The sequence below is a fragment of the Mesocricetus auratus genome, unplaced genomic scaffold (genome assembly GCF_017639785.1).
Source record: "Mesocricetus auratus isolate SY011 unplaced genomic scaffold, BCM_Maur_2.0 Super-Scaffold_100022, whole genome shotgun sequence".
Classification (NCBI taxonomy): domain Eukaryota; kingdom Metazoa; phylum Chordata; class Mammalia; order Rodentia; family Cricetidae; genus Mesocricetus; species Mesocricetus auratus.
In genome coordinates this window covers 27568050-27590484 of record NW_024429203.1, presented here as the reverse complement: position 1 = coordinate 27590484, position 22435 = coordinate 27568050, and the positions used below count along the sequence as shown (strand labels likewise).

The window sequence follows — 22435 nt, the reverse complement described above, 5'->3', positions numbered from 1 at the left end:
AAGCACTAGTCTTCCCAGAATCAAGGAGATGGATAAGGCGGATATGACAGGCATTCCAGAAATTAGAATTCAAGTACAAGGAAAATTTGAGCAAACCAATTTCTGCCCTTAGGTCCAGATGGATGGATAGTGACCCCCCCACACCCTTCCACACACAAATAAGATAGCCTTCATGGATATTTCCTCCCTGGAATTTATTAATTCCCTTGAGAGAAACTTAAACCAAATGACCTTCTGCCCCAGCTCAAGCTCTGGGGTGGCCATATTGCTTTTTCGAGACAGGGTTTCTCTGTATTGTTTTGGAGGCTGTCCTGGAACTTGCTCTGTAGACCAGGCTGACCTTGAACTCACAGAGATCCACCTGCTTCTGCCTCCCAAGTGCTGGGATTAAAGGCATGCACCACCAACGCCCGGCTGAACTTGCTGATTTTAGAAATCCATTCAGAATGGCCTTTAGCCTTGGAGAGCACTCTACCATTGGTGATGTTGTATGGGACAGAAGAAAGCTGCTACTTTCAAGACAATGAAATGAATTGCAAAGGCTGGAATTCCATGGGAATCTGGGGAAAGGATGGAGGAGGTTTCTTCTTCCAAAAAGAAGGCACACCCAAGAGGCAGAGTCACACCCGAGAGGAGAGGCTGAGTCATCCTCTTCTCTGGTAATTTACAAGAAGTGAGGAGGGGAGACCAATAAAATGAAATATGTATGCAAACCTATTGCTTTTAAGCTAAAATTTGAAACATGGAATTAAAGAGAATAGAGAAAGTAGAGGAAGAATATTTTCTAATCTATTCGAAGAGACCAGAACTACCCTAATTGCAAAATCTAGAACGAGGCCTCCATCTTTCTATGCTGAGACAGGGCTGGACCTGGCCTGATCTTTAGAGTCTCTGTCAATGAATCCTCAATCCTTTGGAGCTGTTGGAGGCTTGTCAAAGAAAGACCCCAAGTTCAATGTGAGCAGGAGCTCCATGTGGGACAGGGCTTGCCTTTCTCTGCAGCTTCTCTCAGGCCGTTGCTACCACCACCACACTAGCCTAATCAGAGAAAAGCCCCTTTCCTTCTCTTCCACTCGATGTGGACTATGAAGGTTGGCCACCCCAGTGTGAACACACACACACACACACACACACACACACACACTCATATATGGGGGGGGGACCTGCATGTCACTCTGTAGTCCAAACTGACCTAAAGCTATTAGCTTAGACTGACCTTGAACTCACAGCAATCCTCCTGCCTCAGATCTCCAAGTCCTGGGGCTGGTGACATGAGACACCACTTACAGCTCCAATGTGAATACATGGTAAGAACATGAACACATAGAAGGAAGAGACAGGAAAGCAAGCAGACATGTATGTAACGACTGAAGTTGAAACTTGTTAGGCCTAGATCTCTGTAGATCTATCCAGTTCTTCTCAGGATCCTGAAATAGCTCCTTGGAGTCACACAAGTGCCGCACAACTCCACAGGCCCCTTGCCTGCTGTCTTAGTTTCTGTTTTGCCTGTGAAAAGAGGCAACATCAACACCTCATCCATCACTTAGGAACAGCCTCAAAGTCATCTTGACCTCCTCAGGTTGCTATGGCATCCAGTGGGGAGTTAGAAAAAAGGTCTTTTTATCTGGGAACAGGAGAGAACAAGCCTTCCCGTCCTCCAATGCAGGTCTACAACCATGTTCCTACACCCAGTGCAATCACAATTGTGAAGTAAACTCCAGCATCACAGCTACATGGCTCAGATGTCCCATGAGGTCTCATGCTGACCTGTACTAAGCAGGCCTTGGCAGGAGCAGAAGAGCAGAGTATAGTATTTTTGAACCCACTTTTCTGGGTGGGGGGAACTAAGCTTTGTGCCCACTGACTTATTATCTATTCTTGTTTTATTTGTCGTAGTTGAGCTGGATTTTGTTTTGTTTTGAGACAGGGTCTAACAGTGTTGGGCCCCAGCCCCATGGGGTCTCTGTGAGTTGCTGGTCAGCCTACAAGTGCAACTTGTTTTCCAGTCCAAGTGCTTTCTGTTTTCTAGTCCTGGCTTACTGCCCCGGCCTTGACCCTCTGACATCAACATCCAGCAGGAGGAAAACAATGATCTCTTCTACCTGGGGTTTTTTCCACTGTGCTGTAAACTTATATAAAAAGCTCCTCCCTCCTAGAAGGGAGAGACCTCTTAGCACTTGCAATGAAGACACACACACACACACACACACACACACACACACACACACTCCTGGCAATAAAGGCAGCACATGCATTCTCTTAGTACAAACAAATGGATGTCTGGTCTCTCTTTTCCTGATACCTCGGACCTAGTTTGTGGTGCTGGTGCCACAAACAGAGCCCAGACTTCCTTGGAACTCAAGATATAGCCAAGGATGGCCTTGAGCCTCCTTTTGAGCCTCCTACCTCTACCTCTCAAGTGCTAACACCATACCCAGTTTATGTGGTACTGGGGATAAAACCCAGGGTTTCATGTATGCAAGGGGAACAGTCTCCCAACTTGGCTACAACCCCTGATCCCGCATTATATATTTTTATTCTATTCTTCAATGAATATATCTCTAAAACCAAGCATGATGGGACAGATTTGTAATCCTACCTCTTAGGAGGAGAGGGCAAGAGTATCAGGAGTTCATTGTCACACCCAGGTACACAGGGAGTTCAAGACCAATCCAGACTACATGCTTGAGCCCCTGTCTTAACCCCTCCCCAAATAGAAATACTCATATATATATGAGAGCCAACCCAATGAGCCTGACTTTCAACTAGAGCAATAAAGACAGGATCCCACCCATTTCCAAGACAAGAAACAGAGGAATATAGAGGCCAAAGTCCAGAAAAAACCCTACTCAGATTTTACTTAGATTATAATTGGACTATTAAAGCCCATGTGTGTGTGTCAATGCCCTGTACCACAACCTCCTTTAACAGCCTTTTTAACTCTGGATACATTGCTTTGCCTTTCTCCTTTGTGCCTTGGGAATAGCTATTAGCATCTTCTTCGTAGAAAGCAACTAAGACAAAGAGCTGTCACACAGTAGCTGCTCAACAAAGGTTGCCTACGTTTGCTGGGATGGTGCAGTGCAGTGCCGATGTTCCAGGTCTTTGTTGTCACAAAGGCTAGACTCACACACAACACAAAAATGGGGAGATGATTAGGAAGCCAGAACCCTCTTCCTATTGAGAGTGTTGCCATTCCTCTCCCTCCCCTATATAGGCCATTGTTGCCTCTTTGAGTAGAGAACTAGGAAATTGTTAGACATTGCCCATCCTTCTAGCATCTATTCTCTCCATGAATAAAGAATCTTTGAATCTTTCAACCTCTGTGCTTGATGTGTCAGGTTCTGGACCTGGGGTCCTGGAGCTAGTATGCCTGCCTGTTCTCCTGGCCTGACACTCAGTATGGGCAGCAGAGGGTCCTATGAGACTCACTATTAGCAAGTGCCAAGCTTGGGGGATAAGGAGACTAAGGGCTCCGTGGAACCCTGTCTACAAGGTGATGGAGAAAGATACACATGCATCTTCTTCTATTCAGCGCTGTAAGGACAAGCCAGACAGACACCACTTCTAGCCTTTCCCTGGCAGGTGGGCCCATAGTGGGACCAGATGCTGCCACCAGTCACAGCTTTTGTAAGTTTATAAGTTTTAAAAGGTCAGGATCTTTGGTGGTAAAAGTTTTACAGACCAGTAAAATTTTACTACGGAAGATGGAAAACACAGCTACGGTGGAAAACGCTGGAGCCAGGAGCCGGGAGGAACTCAGCTCTCTCTCTACCAGCTGTGGGGATTAAGCCAAGTGCAGGCGCCTCATCCTCCATGTCCCGTTTGAAGGGAAATGGGTGCAAGAACAGTTATCAGTGGTCTGGGGGTGCACGCTGGCATCTATGGGTGGGCGACAATACTCTGCAGCATGTATGAGTCCGGCCCTCTTCCTCCAGCGCTGGGAATATCGGACACAAAGAGCCAACCCAGGCCTGTGGGTCCTACACTCTTAGAGCTTTTCATTAAACGGACTGGCTCCCTGCCATATGACATCTGCGCGTCTGCTTCCATTCCCTGGGAGGAGCCTGGCAGTCTGAAACAGAGCTCAGGAATCAAATTAGTCATGCCTCTGCTGTTCCTTCGTCCCCACTGGCCAAGACGAGTTCATCAAGGCCTCACGCTAATTCTTATCTTGTTTAAAAGGGACAAAAGTGACTCCACAGTTTCATCTGAGGCAATTTACACCCCGCCACTGGCCGTGGCTCCAAGTTCCCTCTGTCTGTTGTGCCATCAAATCCATTATTAGGACATTTCTTCAGGGGAAACTTGATTGCCGCTCCATCAGAGAGGCTCCCGGGCAATCTATCTCCATCTGAGGCCATGGCCTGCCCGGCTCCCTCTAATCCTGTTAGCTAAGGATTAATTCTCTAATGTACACACTGCATACAATACATCCTCTTTTCCCCTAACCCAATTGGATGCCCCCAAAGGATTCCAGTACTGAGCACAGAAATGAAGGCGTAGGGCCCATGGGACAGGGTCTCCAGGTTTGTGTGTGTGTGTGTGTGTGTGTGTGTGTGTGTGGTATTCTTTAATTTTCAGTGTTGAAGAGTTAACCTGGAGCAACAGTTCTCAACCTGTGGTTCTCGACCCCTTTGGAGTTAAATATCCTGCATATTAGGTATTTGTGTTATGATTCATAACAGAAGCAAAACTACAGTTATGAAGTGGCAACAAAAATAATTTTATGATTGGGGTCACCACAGCATGAGGAAGGCATTGAAGGGTCACAGCATTAGGAAGGTTGAGAACCATTGACCTTACCCATGCTATCCATGCCCTCTTCTACTGAGCTATGTTCTTAGCCTTCCTAATAACCTATTAATTTATAGTTCAGAGGAGTTTTCTTTCAGATATGATGTCATGTAGCTGAGGTTAGCCTGAGACTCTCATGTAGCTTGGTCTAGCCTCTAACTCTTGCTCCTGCTGCCTTTGCCTCCCTCATGCTGGGTTTACAGGTAAACACTATTACACCTGGAGGGTTTTGTTGTTGTTGTTGTTGTTGTTTTAGTGTTTTTTTTAAAATTTTGACATAAGGTTTCACTAAGTTGGCCAACTTAATCTTAAACATTTTTCTTGCTTGCATGTTTGTTTGAGACAGGGTCTTGTGTATCTCAGGATGGTCTTGAACTCACTATGTAATTGAAGGTGACCTTAAACTTCTGATTTTCCTGCTCCCCAGGTCTGGCATTATAAGTGCGCACCACCATGCCTGGCTTTTGAGAAGTGCTGGGGGCTGTGCCTACTGCTTCTTGAGTGCTAGGCTCGCTATGAACTGAGCTATCTGTCCTCAGCCATGCTTGAACCTTGGTCCCTTCCCCTCAGCCTCCCAAGCAGCTGGGATTGCATGTGTGAGCTACCATGGCTTCCATCTTACCTCTTTTTAATTTCTTTTATTTAAATTAGAAAGAAGCTTGCTTCACATGTCAATCGCAGCTCCCTCTTCCTCCCCCCACAACCTCCCCTCAAACCCCCACCCAATACTCACTCCGTTTCCCAGGGAGGGTGAGGCCCTCCATGAGCCATCTCCAGAGTTTGTCATTTCATTCAGGGCAGGGCCTAGGGCCTCCCCCAAGAGTCCAGGCTAAGAGAGCATCCCTTATTGTGGGATGGGCACCCAAAATCCATTTGATGCCACCATTCCACCTCTTAATAGGTCCTGATGCACATACATGGTGGGTACCCACTCTACAGTGTGGAAGGCCCACTTCCCAGAGGAGGGTGATAGGAAGGGGCAGTCCACACTCCACCTCCAGATGCGTCCTTCCCTCCTTCTATGTCTCCTCTCCCCACCTTACCCTGCTCACCTCAGCCTCCACCCTATCTTCCCTCCTGGTCTTCTCTCCGCTTTCTTCTTTCTCTCTTCTCTAGACCTCCCCAGTATCTTCTGTTTCTTCCTTCCCACTGTGGTGTGGCCTCTTTAAGACTAGGTGGCTCTTGATGCTTCCTCCTGACTTTCATATGTCTGCTGAATGCTCCCCCTGGCTTATTGCTATGTGAGGGGATCCCATCAATGAGTTGCAGCATGCTTTCTGCAGGCCGCATAGTGCACCTCGTAAGAGGAGAGATCCTGCAGCCATCTGCAGCAACTTTGCAGGTGCAATGGTTCCCAAGCAGAAGACAGAGGTAACCTTGGAGTTTTAGCTGGCCTCCAGGGTAGGCTTGTTTTCCTGCATCACTGGATTTCTTTGGGTTCTCAGACTGGAAACCCAGGAGGTACCCTTGATCCTCCTGTCTTGTCTTGCCTTTCTTTGAACCACAAAGTCTGAGAACATTCACTCTGGGAGTGTCTGGCTTGACACATTATTTACAATTTTGGGGTCACCTAATTGCTAAGTGTCCTTTTCTACCACTTGGTCTCCATGACATTCTCTCAAGATAAAATCTATGGGTTGATTTTCATTGTGTTTCTGAATGGTTACTTTGGAAGCAAATGCATTTACAGAAGAGCAACAAGAGCTCTGTAAGTTTGATGGAACCTTCTAGAATCAAATACAGGTTATCATTCCTAGGAAGGGAATCTGCCAAGGAATGTCACAGTACTATGTGCAGAGTTTATAGTGCATATGAATGAGGAAAGGATTGAGCCTGACCCAGACACATGTTTGTCTTTTAACTACAATTTAGGGCCCTGGGGGATGTAACTCAATTTGTAGTGTGTTTGCCTAACATGCATGAGGTTTTGGGTTTGACCCTAGTGCCACATAAACCAGGCTTTGTGGTAGGTGCATGCCTATAATCCCAGTATTTAGAAAGAGGGCACAGGAGTTCAAGGTCAACCTTAGCTACAAGAGGTTCTGTCTTTAGAAAGTATGATATATTATTCTTGGGGCTAGGGATGTGACTTAGTTGGTAAATGCTTGCCGGGCATCATGAAGCCCTGGGTTCCATCCTCAGCACTGTATGTAGTGGGTAAGGTGATACACATCTGTAATCCCAGAATCTGGGAAGCAGAGGCAAGAGGATCAGGAGTTTGTTATTGTCATCGTTGGCTTCACAGGGAGTTCTAGGCAAGCTTGGGTTAGATGAGTCACTATCGAAAAACAAACAAATAAAATAAAAAAAAAAAAGAAAGAAAAGAAACTACAATTCAGAAAGTGTTTCCTTCTTACAATCCATTCCACACCTGTATTCAATTTAAAAAGGAATTACAAAGGACATAAGTGTTTGGTTGAAGTTTACCACAATGGATATAGCAGAGCCTTGCCTTTAATACAGAAGAGGTGGGAGAGTTTTCACTTCCATCATATTGGGGTGGGCCTTCTCCGAGCTGAAAGTTGTACAGTCTTTTACTCAAACAGCTTTTGGGGCACACAACTGTGTCTCTGAGAAGCAGATGCTTACCCACTTAACTCACAAAGAGAAAAGAAATATCTTTTTCAAGAAAGCCTATGTTAGACAGAAGGTATCGGAAATGTCTACAAAAGGATAGTAAGCAAAAAAGGGAAGGGGGCTGGAGGGATGACTCGGCAGTCAAGGTCATGTACTGTTATTGCAGAGGACTTGAGTTCAGTTCCCAGTACCCATTGTGGGGCAGTTCACAACCACCTGAAGCTCCAGCTCCAGGGGATCCAGCACCTCTGGCCTCTTTGGAGCACTCTCCACACATACATATGCATACACACAATTAAAAACAACATCCTTAAAAGGCAAAAACACATTTTTGAAAGAAGGGAAGAAGGCTATAAAATGTATATAGTATATTTGTTTATTTACTTTTATGTAAATGTGTGCGTGTGCTTGAGTGTATCCCTGGACCACAAGCATGCAGGAGCCTAAGGAGGTTGGAAGAGGCATCAGATCCTCTGGAGATGGAGTTACAGACAGCTGTGAGCTGCCATGTGGGTGCTGGGAATTGAACCTAGGACCTCTGGAAGAGCAGCCAGTGCTCTTAACTACCAAAGTATCCTTCCACCCTCCTATCTTCCTAACTATACACTTGATGGAAAGAACTCACAGAGGAACATGCACCACAGTATTAACAGTGACTCTCTCTGGGACAGTAAGCCTTTGGATGCTTGCAATTGTTCTCCATGATTTCCTATAATTAATAGTACATACATTTATTATAACTAACAAAAATGCATAAAAATACACATGACATTAATTTTTTTGCAAGACTGGAGAAATGGCTCAGAGGTTAAAAGCATATATTGCTCCTGCAGAGGACCCAAGTTCAGTTCCTAGCACCTATGACAGGCAGCCTGCAACTGCCTGTAACTCTAGCTCAAGGGGACCCAACATCCTCTGCTGGACTGTAAGGTCACCTGTACTCACAGACATACATACCCACCCACCCCCACACTACCCCCATATACATAATGATTAAAAGTAAAATAAAACTTCAAAATATATATATGTATGTTACTATTTTTTAACTCTGTGTATATGAGAGGGGATGAGAGGGGGGGGAGAGAGGAGAGGAGAGGAGAGACAGAGACAGAGACAGAGAGACAGAGACAGAGACAGAGAGAGAGACAGAGAGAGAGAGAGGAGAGAGGTCATGCTCTATGTGCAGCCTGACACTGTCTCACCCCCCCCCCCCCCCACACACACCCCATGTGCTGAGGTTACATACATGACTCCCAGTACTTGGTCCTTCGCTTATTTAACTTTTAATTTATTTTTGTCTGTCTCTTGAGGCAGGGTCTCAGGTACCCAAAACACTCTTGAACCAGCTCTGTAGCTCAGAGTGGCCTGAAACTTTGGATCCTCCCGCCTCTGCCTCCCTGGAATTACAGTGAGCACCACCTTGACCCATGGCAAATCTTTGCCTGAGTGGCATTATGGATTGGAGTAAGCTTGTGCATACCATGCAAGCACCACACCCAAAACCGTGTCCCCCAACTTATGATAAGAATGTAATCACAAAAGGCGGTATATTTCTTTTGGTTTTCCTGGTATTAAATTTTTATTTATTTTACATACCAACCACGGTTTCCCCTCCCTCTTCTCCTCCTGTGCCCCCACCTCCCATCCACCCCACCTCATCCATTCCTCCTCATACATTCAATGGTGTTTGTTAAAGCTCAGAAAATCAGACAGAGACATATGAAATGTATTTAGTTTTCTTCAGTTCTTGGTGGCACCTGCCTTTAAGCAATCCTAGTTCTTGAGAGGTGAAGTCTCTCAGGAGGGTTAGAAGTCCAAAGCTATTCTCAGCTCCCTAGTGAATTCAAAGACAGCCTGGGCTGCATGAGACCCTGACTTGAAAAACAAAGCAAAACAAAGCAAGATGAAATTTTTAAAAATTTAATTGAATGAGGATGAAGGAGCAGACCTTTACTGACCCCCCCCATGCTCTCCTCTCTGTCTGCAGACAATGCCCCTGCTTCATTAGGGGCATATGTCACCTTGGGGGAGCCAAAGTATACATCCCGCAGCCCCTGCTTAAGCCAGCTCCTGGCCTTTCCTTTGCTATACTTGTGAAGGGACACTAGTGACTGTGACAGCCCAGTGTACATTCCCACTGCCGTCAGTTTGCACCTTTGTTCCACAGACCTTGTCCGCCCTTTCCCCAAAACATTTGCTGGCCAAGATGTGGCCAAGCCACCTACTTGAAGGGGTGGGATGAGCTCCCTCTCCTGCCATCAGCTTGCAGACTCCCCTCCCCTTCCTCCTGCCCTGAAACCTGATCCAGCTGAAAAGCTGCACGCTAGAAAACTTGGCGGCTCCCCAACTCTGGTGGCCCGGGAGTGCCAGGCTGCAGCCTCACAAGGTGCAGACAGCAGTTGGAAAAGCAGACTGCCTGGGACATGAGGTTGGCAGAGGGTGTGCAGGCTGGCAGTCAGGGGGACTCACTCTGAGTGGCTGCTCCGAAGCGAGGCCCTCCCACGCTTGGGAAGTTTGCCATGCAGCTCTGCGTGCCGCAGGTGCCGCTGGCCCTGTTCCTTTCCATGCTTCTGGCCCAGGCAGAAGGTAAGGAGTTTGGTGGGGAGGGGAATAGTAAACGGGTGGAGGAAGGCCTTAGGTCTCAAAGGGTTGAAGGGAGGAGAGCCTGGAGCCACAAGAGGGCCAAAGGAAGGCCGGCTGTGTCACTGCAGTCGAATGAGAGAGCATTCTAAGTTCAAATTAGGTGGACTGAGAAGTTGAGCCCAAGAGAGTCCTCTGCTGAGAAAGGAATAGAGTGGTTGTCTGTCTGTAAGACATACACATGTAGGTGCTGAGAGATAGTTCCCGTTCTCCTTCAGCTTATCAAATGAGAGCCGCTGCAGACCTGTGAGCTCATTCCTTGTCCACTTTTTTTTCTAATAGTCACAGTTCAGAGCGGGAGAACAATTCACGCACGGCCACATAGCTTGCCGGCAGCAGAGTGGGTACCAGGACCACTTGAGTAACTTTTTCTTGCTTTTGCTGGTTTTGTTGCTTGAGACCTCTGGGCTTCCTCCTCCCCTAGGCTCCTCCAAGGCTTCAGTAACATCAAACTTCCCTGCCCTTCCTGTCCAGTCCTCTCCTGTCTGCCTCAGAAACAGGGTGTTCAGCCACATGGTTCCTAGTTCCTTCTATTGCACACATGCAGCCCCACAAGCAGGCTCCTTCTACACAGCTGTGTTCCAGCACCTTGGGGGACAATGAGAAGGATGCCACCCAGGAAGGGGTGGGACTCATGTGAAGGCAAGGAATAGGATGCTCTTTTCTGCAAGCTGCCATTGGGAGAAGCAGGGTAGATGAACCCAAGCAAGCTGTACGCAGTAGGTGCTTTGGGTGACCTTTCCCTGGTTGCTCTGTCCTCTCAGCTGACCTTGTTCTGAGGCCTGGCTGCATTACCCCTACAAGCCTCTCAGAATCTTGGGTATCTGGTCTGAATCTCAGTTTCTTGGCTAACAGTGTATGCTATTTACCCTTCTGAGCCTTGGGGATTCGTGTCTGTATAGTGGTCTGTCTTGCTAGCTCCTCAGGCAGGCTGTCCTGAGACTGAAATGGAAGACTTGTGCAGATAACATTCCATTACTCCAAAGAAGAGTAAAAAAAAGTCTCTTGAGTCTGAGGCTATTGCTCTGTTGGTAGAGGCTTGCCTAGCATAGCATGCATGCACACAGCCCTGGCTCCAATCCCCAGCACTGCATAAACCAGGAATGGAGGTATAAATCTGTAATCCAAGAATTTGCAAAGTGGAGGCAGGAGGATCAGAAGTTCAAGGTCATCGTTGGCCACATGGCAAGTTCTAGGCAAACCTCAGCTACCTGAGATACTGCCTGAAAAGCAAAACAAAATGAATCAAACTTAAAAATAGTCCCTTCCGCCGGGCGGTGGTGGCGCACGCCTTTAATCCCAGCACTCGGGAGGCAGAGGCAGGCGGATCTCTGTGAGTTCGAGGCCGGGCTGGACCGATAGCCTCCGAAACAATACAGAGAAACCCTGTCTCGTAAAAACCAAAAAAAAAAAAAAAAAATAGTCCCTTCCACTTTGCTTGCCTCTGTCCCTCCAGACAGGAGGGAAGCTTATGCAGGAATGCCTTGTTGTCTGGTGACAAACTTGAAGGCAGGATATGAGGACATAGTATTATTTAGTAGTAACCAGCCTTGCGGCTTCTGGTATGCTAAGGACCATTCCACTCTACAATGCCACCTTCTTGATGCCTGGGCCCTGACCCTCTGGGCTGCGCCCTCCCCACCCCATGTACGCTGACTTTCATTTTGTTTAATGGACTATGGACTGTTCACGAGTTTGCATGTCATCCTTGCGCAGGGTCCTCCATAACCTCCGTATCATTCCAATTATAGTAATGTGCTGCCGATGAAAGCGGGGCTTTCACATGTCATGCTCGCTTTCTGTTTTCCAGAGGGAAACCGAAGAATACTCAAAATCCCCAGAATAGGGCGGGGGCCCGGTGCTAGAGTTGCTTCTTCTTTTTAAAATTACATTTATAATAATAATGATTATCGTCATCATCATTATTATTATGTGTGTATGTAGTCACACATATGCCTTGCTGCGTATGTGGAAGTCAGAGGATAACTTGCAGAAGTCCGTTCTCTCAGGTCATGAGGCTTGGTGGCAGGTGTCTTTAGTCACTGAGCCATTTCAACCGCCCAGAGGATGAAATTCTTAAACAGATTCTAAGATGGGTCAAGAGCACCAGGGCTCTGACTCCCATGTTAAACTGTTCTCCTTCCCAGCCAGCCAGAGGGCAGCCACGCAGGCCCACAACACCACCAGGCCTGCTCTGCTCAGGCTGTCGGATCACCTCCTGGCCAACTACAGGAAGGGGGTGCGGCCTGTGCGGGACTGGAGGAAGCCTACTACAGTCTCCATCGATGTCATCATGTATGCCATCCTCAGTGTGGTGAGCTGCCCTCAATCTGTTTCGGGGGAGGTGGTCAGAGAAGTCATGTGAGGTCAGATCACCTCCTGGGCAGTACAGTGGGCATCAAGAACCCTAGTGCCTGTGGCCTGGCATCATGGCTGAGGATAGACTGAAGTTGCATCTGCACAGCTGCCCAAACCACAAACCCTAGATGTGGTCTCCTCCTACATGATGGAAACTGTCTCCCCATATCATCTCTACACCCTTAGTTAGTGCCTTATACAGGTCCTTGGATGGCAGGTGTCACTAAATGGTAATAGTAGATAAAATGTCAACTAAAGATCAATTAACTAATCAATAACTGCCTCTTCAGCACGTGAGGCCAAGCATTGCATGGAGATGGACAAAAAGGCCATTGAAGAGCTGTTGGCTCTGTGCCTTGCAATGGGGAGGTGGGAACCGATGTCACAGGCTACTTGGGTCACATGACACCTCGCCCATACAGGAGGGAATCACAAAATTTAGAACATCTCTGGAGAGAATAGCTAACGGCAGCTTGGTGTGCTGCTTCAAAAAGGGAGACCTGTAGTTAGATGGAAGAGAGGAAGGTAACCACCATTTTATTCTGTAGTTTTGAGTTTCTTAATTTCACAACACAGCAGGTCATATATACATTATATATGCTATATAAATATGATAAACAATGGCAACAGAAAACACACATAATTTACTTATCTTTAGGGTTTTCCCCCTGTTTTATCGAGAGAACGTTTTACCATATTCCCAGACTGGCCTCAAGTCCAGTCCAATATGCCTGCCTCAGCCCTCTGGGTATTGGATTGTAGGCATGTACCACCACACCACACTATGTATCTTCATACTTTAAAAGAAACCATTGCATTTTATTCTAGCTGTATCTTAGCAGAGAAACTTCTCCTGGCCACCCAGCACAGTTCATCCCCTCCCCTAATCCCTTCCCTCCTCCTGCCTTCCCAGAAGACCAGCTCCTGTTAGGTGGTGTGTGTGGGACCACCTGTCAGCTCCCTTTCCTTTCCTAGGATGAGAAGAACCAAGTACTGACCACCTACATCTGGTACCGGCAGGTGAGCAGACCGCCTCTCACTACCCTGCTACCGAGGAGAAGTCTCTGCCAGGAAGGATGTCCCCCTCTCAAGGAGTCAGGAATCTCACTGGCCATGTGGAGGTTCAGAGGCATGGTAGACGGATATAAGATCTAAGAGTCTGAAATGTCCCCCTCTCAGGGACAGGCCCAAATGGGTGAGGGACATCCTCCCAGCCCCCACTCCTGCTTTCTCAGATTCTTTGAAGCTTCCCAGACAAGTGCTGACTGACTAACCCCGGAGAGAGGACAATCCATGACCTCACTTCACTTTCATGTAAACAGCTCCAACTTCTAGGAAGTTCTTCTACACTAAGTTGGACAACAACCAAATTGAGAGATAGAGACAGGAAGAAGCCATCCACTTAACCCCTAGGACTCTGCCCTGGTGCCACGTGTTCAGTTTTGACAGGTGTATATCACACTGGTATACAGATGTCTCAGGTCTTGACTGAGGTCTGGATAGGGAGGTAAACCAGAGAGGCCTCACCCCAGAGGCAACCACAGGGCTCTGTGGAATCCATCCCCATGGTCATAGCCATGCTCTGTCACCATGACACCCAAACGGGACAGAGAATATAGTAGAGGAATGTTGATTCCTATCAGACAGCTCCATTTCTGTCTCACCGAAGGACCCCTTAATTCAAAACACACCCTGTCTCATGGGCAAGGAGCCAAACAAGAACAGGCTACGTGCTTCCCCAGAAGAGGCTGCAGCAGTCTGTGATGTTATACATGCAGATGATAGAGAGCTGTAGAGGCAGGGTCTCTCAGCAACCAGTGAGTGATGTGGGTCAGTGCCCAGCTTTCCCCCTGAAAGATGGCCACCTACTTCCTGAGCAGAAGAGGCACAGATCTGTCTGATTTGCAGATGACCCTCACCAAAGAGGAAGGGTACTGCCTATGGCTGTTTCTGCTTCTCCCACAGTTCTGGACTGATGAGTTTCTGCAGTGGACTCCTGAGGACTTTGACAACATCACCAAATTGTCCATCCCCACAGACAGCATCTGGGTCCCTGACATTCTCATCAATGAGTTGTGAGTACTTTCATCAGAGTCTAGGAGGCCAGGAGGATGGGGTTAGTGAAGCCAGGCATGGTGACAATTTCCTCTTTGCAGCCTCCAAACTGCCCAGCCAGGCTTGCAGGCTGTGGGTCAAGTTGGCATTTGCTCAAGTCCTCCTTTATCCATCCCTTTCTTTCTGTACTGGATGCTACAACTTTATCTTCTTAGTGCAGGGGCCTCTACCATAGGAACAGAAGCCAGCAAGCGATGTCACACTGAGTTCTAATAACTTAATGGAGACAGCTGCATTTGTCAGAGGGGACCGTTACAGTTTTTTGGAAAGGAGTGAAACACCGATGGCAGCCAGTGCTCCTGGACACAAAAGAGATTGGGAGCCAAGGAACATGTTCAAACCTCCCAAGCCACACATTTGCTGAACAGGCCACAATTGGCACCTCCAGGATGAAGTGGGTCCCATTAGCTTTTGTTCCCAGCAGCCCAACACCATCCCAATGCCTTCAGCCAGCTGACTTTCTCCCCATCCTGCAGGTTCATCCAGGGTCCACCAACTGGACATCTGAGTTCAAAGGCAAGGAAGATACGTGGGGAAAATATGGATAGAAGGGGGAAAGTAGGCTGGGGCTGTGACTCAATTGGTAGAGTATCTGGCTAGCATGCAAAGTGCCTGGGTTCCATGCCTAGTATCAAATGAACCCAATGTGGTGGCACAGGCCTACAATCCCAGCCCTTGGGACATGGAGGCAAGATTATTAGAAGTTCAAGGCCATTTCTGACTACATGGAAAGTTCAAGGCCTGGACTACATGAGACCTTATCGTAAAAAAAAACAAAACTAATACTAAGGGGAGGTGCGGAGGGATTCATGTAGTATCAACTGCATTGTCCAACTCCATGGCATTTTCCTAAAGAAGGCCATTGAATTTGACTCCACCTTTGAATGCCCAAACGGCACAGGTGGCAAGTATTCCACCTGTATTTTAGCTTCTTACCTTTCAGACAACCCCACAGAAGGATACAGGCAGGGACCCTGGGCTTGGCTTACCTCAGGCCTTGGGGTCCAGGCTCAGTCAGGAGAATGTGCTGAATTCTTGTTGGATTTTCCTAGGCCCCCTATTCTTATTCATGATCTCTGTTCTCTTCCCTCCTGAGATGACTGCTCCCATTATGGGCACTTCTAGAAATGAAAATCAAAGCAAAATCAGAGTCAGGATTGAACAGGATTCTTCTTTCCTATCAATCATTGGCTACTCTGGATGCCAGCTCTATTCTGTGGGCGTGACAGCCTGGAGACAGCTAGACTAGCTCCCTACAGCCAGTGGCTTATAGAATCATGGATTCCTTCTCTGCCTTTGAGAGCTAGGTTGTTAGGGGAGTCAAAGAGAAACACCCTTTACTGTTTGGAGCACAGCTTCAATAATAGTGGGTCAGGAAGCTAAGATTGATAACACTGGAAAGTTAAGGCCAGACAAAATGTCTGGATTATCTTGCTGTCTAGATCCTTCCCTGAATTTCTTTTCCTATTAGGCTACCCAAAAGATCTTTAGCCTCTCTGTGCCCACAAACCAATTCCTCTTCCCTTTCCAGTGTGGACGTGGGGAAGTCTCCGAACATCCCCTATGTGTATGTGCGTCATCGAGGTGAAGTCCAAAACTACAAGCCCCTTCAGGTGGTGACCGCCTGTAGCCTTGACATCTATAACTTCCCCTTCGATGTGCAGAACTGCTCTCTGACCTTTACCAGCTGGCTGCATTCCAGTGAGTATGTGGGCTTGTGGGTGGGGCAGAGGTTGGGGTTCCCGGGCACTTGGGGCCAGGAACACTCTCTATGATAACAGCCTCCATTAATCAAGACACTACTTATCTTCTCCCTCCTCTCTTCCCTTCTGACATATCTTTCATGTATCTTGTTCCTTCCTGATTCTGGGGATCTGACCTAAGACCTTGCCTGAGCTAGGCAAGTACCCCACCACTGAGCAATAGATCCTGCCACTTGTCTTTTTAACGCCAGTGAGTCTCTGGTTCCTATTCCTCCTGTTGGAGCCAATATTCTCACTGCCTCCGCTAGTTGCTACAGGGAGTAATGGGACAGTGTGACTGGGCTCCTAGGTACTCTGCAAGGGACAACTCTTACTCAGTGTCTCAAAAAGGGTCTGTCAGGAAGTGTATCTCAGACCCACCCACTCCTCTTCACCCCTGAGTTAAGCCGTCCCCTCCTGCCCAGGTGTCCTTGTTCCCTTCCTGCCCTGGTTTTCCCCATGCGCCACCCCCACTGTGGCTCCTGCTCCCACAGCAGCCAGTGAGCTCTTATTAAAATGCAAATCTGATCATATCATTAAACTCCTCAATGGTTTCCCAGCAGTCCTGGGACCCAATCCAAATCCTCGACCTGGTCCTGCCCACAGTGTACCACACCAGCTTCATCTGGTGTGTGCCAGCCCAGCTGCCTTCCTCTGGAGGCCCGGAGGTTCTGTCCGTTCTCTTTATCACAGGCTGTTCTCTCCCCCAGTGACCTACCCCTCTTCCTTCTCCTACTCTCAACCCCTCCACTCACCTGATTATCCCCCATGGATCACCAGCTCCTGGGAGGACTTCCCAGAGCCCCCCAGACTAGCTATCTCTTGTGCAGTTTAAAAAAAAAGCCTGGTTTTTCTTACTAACTTCATCGCTTGACGACACTTGTTCAGTCCATGTCTAATTTTCTCATGGGTATAATTTCAGAGGAGTGGGAACATGGTTTCTGGTCTACTATTAGACTCTCTAGTACAGTGTCTGGCCCTGAGAATTTTTACTGAGCATTTAAGTGCCAGATATTCAGTGGAGGACTAGAGAAGGCATTATAGGAAGACAATCTGTCCTGTTCTGATGTATTCATTACATTAAACTTCAATTATGGGGGCTAGAAAGATGACTCAGCAGTTAAGAGCACTTGTTGCCCTGCCAGAGGACCCAGGTTCTGTTCTCAGCACACACAAGATAGCTCATAACTGTAACTCCAGTTCCAGGGAATCCAATGCCCTCCTCTGGCCTCCACAGGCATTGCACACATACAGTACATAAACATCCATGCAGGCAAAACGCTCATACATATAAAAATTGTTTTTAAATACAACATGACGTGATAGTCTTCCATGTACTTCTCTATGCATTTCCACCCACATGTGTGTGCATGCACACACACATGAGCTATGTATGGAGAGCACATATTGCATATACTGTCATACAGTGCTACTTGATTCTTTGTATCAACAGTGAATCCCTGACCTTTTTCAAAGTTAGTGTGTATGAGATCTTCCTCATAAATTTTATCTTCAATAGACTCATCTAGGTGTATCATTGTTTATTAAGTATTTTCCTCACTGATGAGCATTTAGATAATTTCCTTTATATGTATATTATATATAGTACATATATACATATATATGGAGAGAGAGAAAGAGAAAGAAAGAGAGGGACAGAGATATCTGTGATATGGACTAATTTAGGATTTATCTTATTTTCCTGATTCTTATTCAAAGACAGGTAGTTCTGTGAAGACAGGGTAAAAAATGTTTAATTCATTTCCTAGATGAGAAGTTCTAACAAAAAAACACAGAAGGCTGTTTGGAAGGTGTGTGTGTGTGTGTGTGTGTGTGTAAGTAAGTAAGTGATACAGAGACATAAAGCTTCCTAATGAATGCTTCCTGCGGTTTTTTGCACTGTCCCCTCACTATAGGCTTGTGAGATAGACAAAATGTGTTCTATCGCCTCACTTTTTGAATCTCCTGCAGTCACAGCCATGCCCACTCACATAGAACTTCATTTCTATACAGCTGGGGAAACCAGGGCTGAAGGTTAAGGGCAGAGGTCTGGGGTTTAGAGATCTGACAAGAAGGTTCCTTGGGTGCTGTCCATCATATGCATCACCTTGTTATGCTTGGAGGCTCTGGCTCTATACTTGAGAGTCCAAAGCCTTTTTTTTCTTTTCTTTTTCTTTTTCTTTTTTCTTCTTTTTGCCTTTGTCTCTTCTCAGTCCAGGACATCAACATCTCCCTGTGGCGATCACCAGAAGAAGTGAGGTCGGACAAGAGCGTCTTCATGAATCAGGGCGAGTGGGAGCTACTGGGAGTGCTCACCCAGTTTCAGGAGTTCAGTATGAAAACCAGTTACAGCTATGCAGAAATGAAGTTCTATGTGAGTGGGTGTGGCTAGACCTCCACACTGGGGGTGGTGTAATGTAAGGAGGTAAACCGGGAAGGACATGTAGCCCTTGTGCCAACTCCAGGTCCACACACATTCCGTGCAACTTCAGCAGGGGCCATGGGAATGCAATGGAAGCACCCTGTGTTTATACTCAACAGGCACAAGCCTGGGGCCGGAGGAAGGACATGGGTCCGTTACTCTCCTTCCCCAAGAAATCCATGCTAGATGTTCTATAAGAAGAGTGGGGTGGGTAGGGGATAGTGGTTCCTAGGTTCCTGTCTGCCCAATCACCTGCTAAGCTTCTGTCCTGGTCCCAGGTGGTCATCCGCCGGCGGCCTTTATTCTACGCAGTCAGTCTCTTGCTGCCCAGTATCTTCCTCATGGTCGTAGACATTGTGGGCTTTTGCTTGCCCCCGGACAGCGGCGAGAGAGTCTCTTTCAAGATCACGCTCCTTCTGGGATACTCGGTCTTTCTCATCATTGTGTCAGATACACTGCCAGCAACAGCCATCGGCACTCCCCTCATCGGTAAGGCCTTCCCCCAAGGAAGTGTTCACTGTGGTGAGGACCTGCCCCCACCCTTAGTGTTTCTCTTTCTCTGGCTCAGGTGTCTACTTTGTGGTGTGCATGGCTTTGCTGGTGATAAGCCTTGCTGAGACCATCTTCATTGTGCGGCTGGTGCACAAGCAGGACCTTCAGCGGCCAGTGCCAGCCTGGCTAAGGCACCTGGTCCTACAGAAAATGGCCTGGTTGCTCTGCCTAGGGGAGCAGCCCATAGCCCATAGGCCCCCAGCCACCTTCCAAGCCAACAAGACTGATGACTTCTCAGGTGAGAGAGGATAGGGACAGTCTCACACATAGAGTCTGGAGGTTTTGACATGTCAGAGATACAGGATAGGATCTGGGAGCTCAGTGCAGGATAGAAGCAGGAGGATGCTTCAACCAAAAAAATCAATCAGACTGGAACCTTGTTTCCCTTTTCCCTTTTTTAAAAAGATGGGGTCTTACTATGCAGCCCTGGCTGATCTGGGCAAGCTTTCACAGAGATCTTTCCTGTTTTGGAAGTGATAGGGTTAAAGGCATGTACCACCTTTTGCTTTTCTTTCAAACCCCTCATCAGTCTAGGTGAATGAAAGGTGAGAGTCATAGAGGCTGAGCCCCATAGACTGAGAAGAGCTCAGAGGAGCTGGGTGTGGTGGTGAGGGCATGCCTTGAATCCCAGCACTTGGGAGACATACGTAGGTAGAGCTCTGTGAGTTTGATGCCATTGCAGGCTATGTAGTGAGTTTCAGACCATCCAGGACTACATAGTGACATACTGTCCTTAAAAAAGAGAGAGAAAGGTAGAGTGCAACTGAGGAAGACACCCAACTTCTGGCCTCCATGCCCTACCTCTCTGCCTCAGCGTCAGAGTATCTCACTGGCCTCCCTGTCATACCAAGGCTCTGCTCTTCTTTCAGTCATGGGAAACCACTTCAGCCATGTTGGGGAACCCCAGGACTTGGAGAAGACCCCGAGGGGCAGAGGTAGCCCTCCTCCACCACCTAGAGAGGCCTCGCTAGCTGTACGTGGGCTTTTGCAAGAGCTATCTTCCATCCGGCACTTCCTGGAGAAGCGAGATGAGATGCGGGAGGTGGCTCGGGACTGGCTGCAAGTGGGATATGTGCTGGACAGGCTGCTATTCCGCATCTACCTGCTGGCTGTGCTGGCCTACAGCATCACCCTGATCACGCTCTGGTCCATTTGGCATTATTCTTGAGTGAACCCAACCCAAAAGGTTATGCAGGGCTAGTTAGGCTAAGGATGGAGGATTTCCCCTTAGGTCCTTCATTCTGTTTCCAACACCAAATAGTTTGAGCAATCCCAAACCAGTGTCTGAACCCTTGGCTCTGAAATTTAGTGCTGAAGACCCATTCTGCCTCTGCAACTCATTCACTACTTCCCCACCATAGCTTTAAAGTATAATATCTTAGTTCAAGTATGCTCTAATTTTACTTATCAACACATCAAGCCTGGGTTTGCTTTCCGGTACTTCCTCGATTAAAGCCCTTGTAACTGCTCATTTCCACAAGATTTGGTTTTTGATTGAAGAAAAATTAGCTCTCTAGCACAGGTTCCTGGGACTTCTGCATCCATTTTATCCATCCTCTAAGGGCTCCCTATTCAGGTCACCTGTGGCCACCCCCTAGCATTCAGCTTTATCAGCCAGTAGGGGCAGGAGGATAATAAAGCACAATGGTATCTTGTTCTCTGCTCATGACCATTTGTATTGAGCTTTGGGAAAAGTCTGGATGGTGGAATTACCTGTAGTTTCAGTTGACAGATCCTTTCTGGACGGAGGAACTAGAGGGTGACATGACAGCCATCATGATGAAACAATAGGAGGTGGATGAGTTTGAAGGTTAAGACTGACCATTTATCAAATAAGTGAAGAGAGGAAGGCTTTCTGCAGTCCATTGGGAAAATGCTGGAAGGATCCATGTGGGCCAACTCTTCTAGATTTATGGTCTCTAGGGAGCAAGCTCTGCAACAGAGTGCCGCCAAGGAGATAAGACTTCAGCACCACGGCCAGCACCCCTAACTTAGTGTTTAGGAGATGCTGAATGCAAGACTTGGGTTGAGGCATCTCCCCTGAGCGCTCTTAGTACCTAGTGTCTAGTGGCCATAACCAGGAAGCAGGGCTTGGTGGGAGGCAGACCTGGGATAATGCTCTTGGACATAACTTTTCCTGGTCACCTGTCCTAGACATCAGGGCTTAAGACAAGCTAAGCAAGGCCCCAACTTCCACTCCACGCACCTAATAGGCATCTAGGGGAAGGAATATTCTGTCTTAGTCTCAAGAGTGTATAGAAGAAGTTCCCTCTGACACTTTATCTTGTTCCTATCTTATTCCTCTCCCTCTTTTGAGCTGCTTGACACTCAAAGGAGAGCAAGATAGGGAGGGACTAGACAACGAATGGCCAGGCTACAGGGACAGGAACCCACCGACAAATGTCTGGGATGAGACCAAACAGTGCTATTACCTCTTAAGCTATTCCAAAGCAGCCAACAATAAGAAAGTCAATACAAACACTGGGGATGACACCTTCTCAAACCCCCAAACTCTGCCACTTCAGTTCATAAACCACCTGGGAGGCTGAGCAGAGCGCAGAAATTTATGGCCTTGGGTTTTGTCACACGTGAAAGAGCCCAAGGCTGAAGAAGGGCTTACCTGGTTTATCTTTTGTTAGCTGCCTCTTGTCCAAGAATCCACGCCATACAGAAAGAGCTCCTGAATTCTAGCTGCTAGCTCCTCAGGTGACCTGGTGTTCATCGCTATCTCTACCCCAGACAAATGGGCTTTTGATATGACTTCAGAATTTCACCTTTATTTTTTTTTGTTTGTGTGGCAATCAGGCTCTGTTAACAAACAGGAGAGTACAGGACCCAGAGTTGCCTTTGGCTGAGCAAGATGTGGAGACCTTCTCCTTGTTTAGGATAGGCTCTGCAATTCCTCATTTGGGGCCTGTTTTTTTTTGTTTTTTCAAGACAGGGTTTCTCTGTATTGTTTTGGAGGTTGTCCTGGAACTCGCTCTGTAGACCAGGCTGGCCTTGAACTCACAGAAATCCGACCGCCTCTGCCTCCCGAGTGCTGGGATTAAAGATGTGCACCACCAATGCCTGTCTGGAGCCTGGTTTTAGAGTCAAAAGCTGCCCTACCTACTAGGACTTCTGGGCCTAGTCACTCACTATCAGAAGGTTCTCGTGTCCCAGGCCACAGGATAGAAAGATGGACAGTCAATGCACCACTGGCCATTAAGTGGGTAGCTATTGACAAAGTGTT

General features: G+C 47.5%; 1 protein-coding gene across 1 annotated transcript; it reads left to right on the top strand.

Moving 5' to 3' along the window:
* Nucleotides 1-9733: 9733 nt before the first annotated feature.
* Htr3a (5-hydroxytryptamine receptor 3A) lies at nt 9734-20858 on the top strand. Its single transcript, XM_005069491.4, has 9 exons — nt 9734-9960; nt 12162-12328; nt 13348-13392; nt 14338-14447; nt 16019-16188; nt 18443-18603; nt 18930-19140; nt 19220-19441; nt 20073-20858. The coding sequence occupies exons 1-9, from the start codon at nt 9894-9896 to the stop codon at nt 20369-20371; spliced, it is 1452 nt and encodes a 483-aa protein (XP_005069548.1). The 5' UTR covers nt 9734-9893; the 3' UTR covers nt 20372-20858.
* The last annotated feature ends 1577 nt before the right edge of the window (nt 20859-22435 follow it).

Excerpts from the sequence above, each read along its gene's own strand:
- Htr3a (XM_005069491.4), top strand. The coding sequence starts at position 9,894 with ATGCAGCTCTGCGTGCCGCAGGTGCCGCTGGCCCTGTTCCTTTCCATG. Across the intron at positions 9,961-12,161 it reads GCTTCTGGCCCAGGCAGAAG|CCAGCCAGAGGGCAGCCACG; the intron begins GTAAGGAGTTTG and ends TCTCCTTCCCAG. Across the intron at positions 19,141-19,219 it reads CATCGGCACTCCCCTCATCG|GTGTCTACTTTGTGGTGTGC; the intron begins GTAAGGCCTTCC and ends TCTCTGGCTCAG.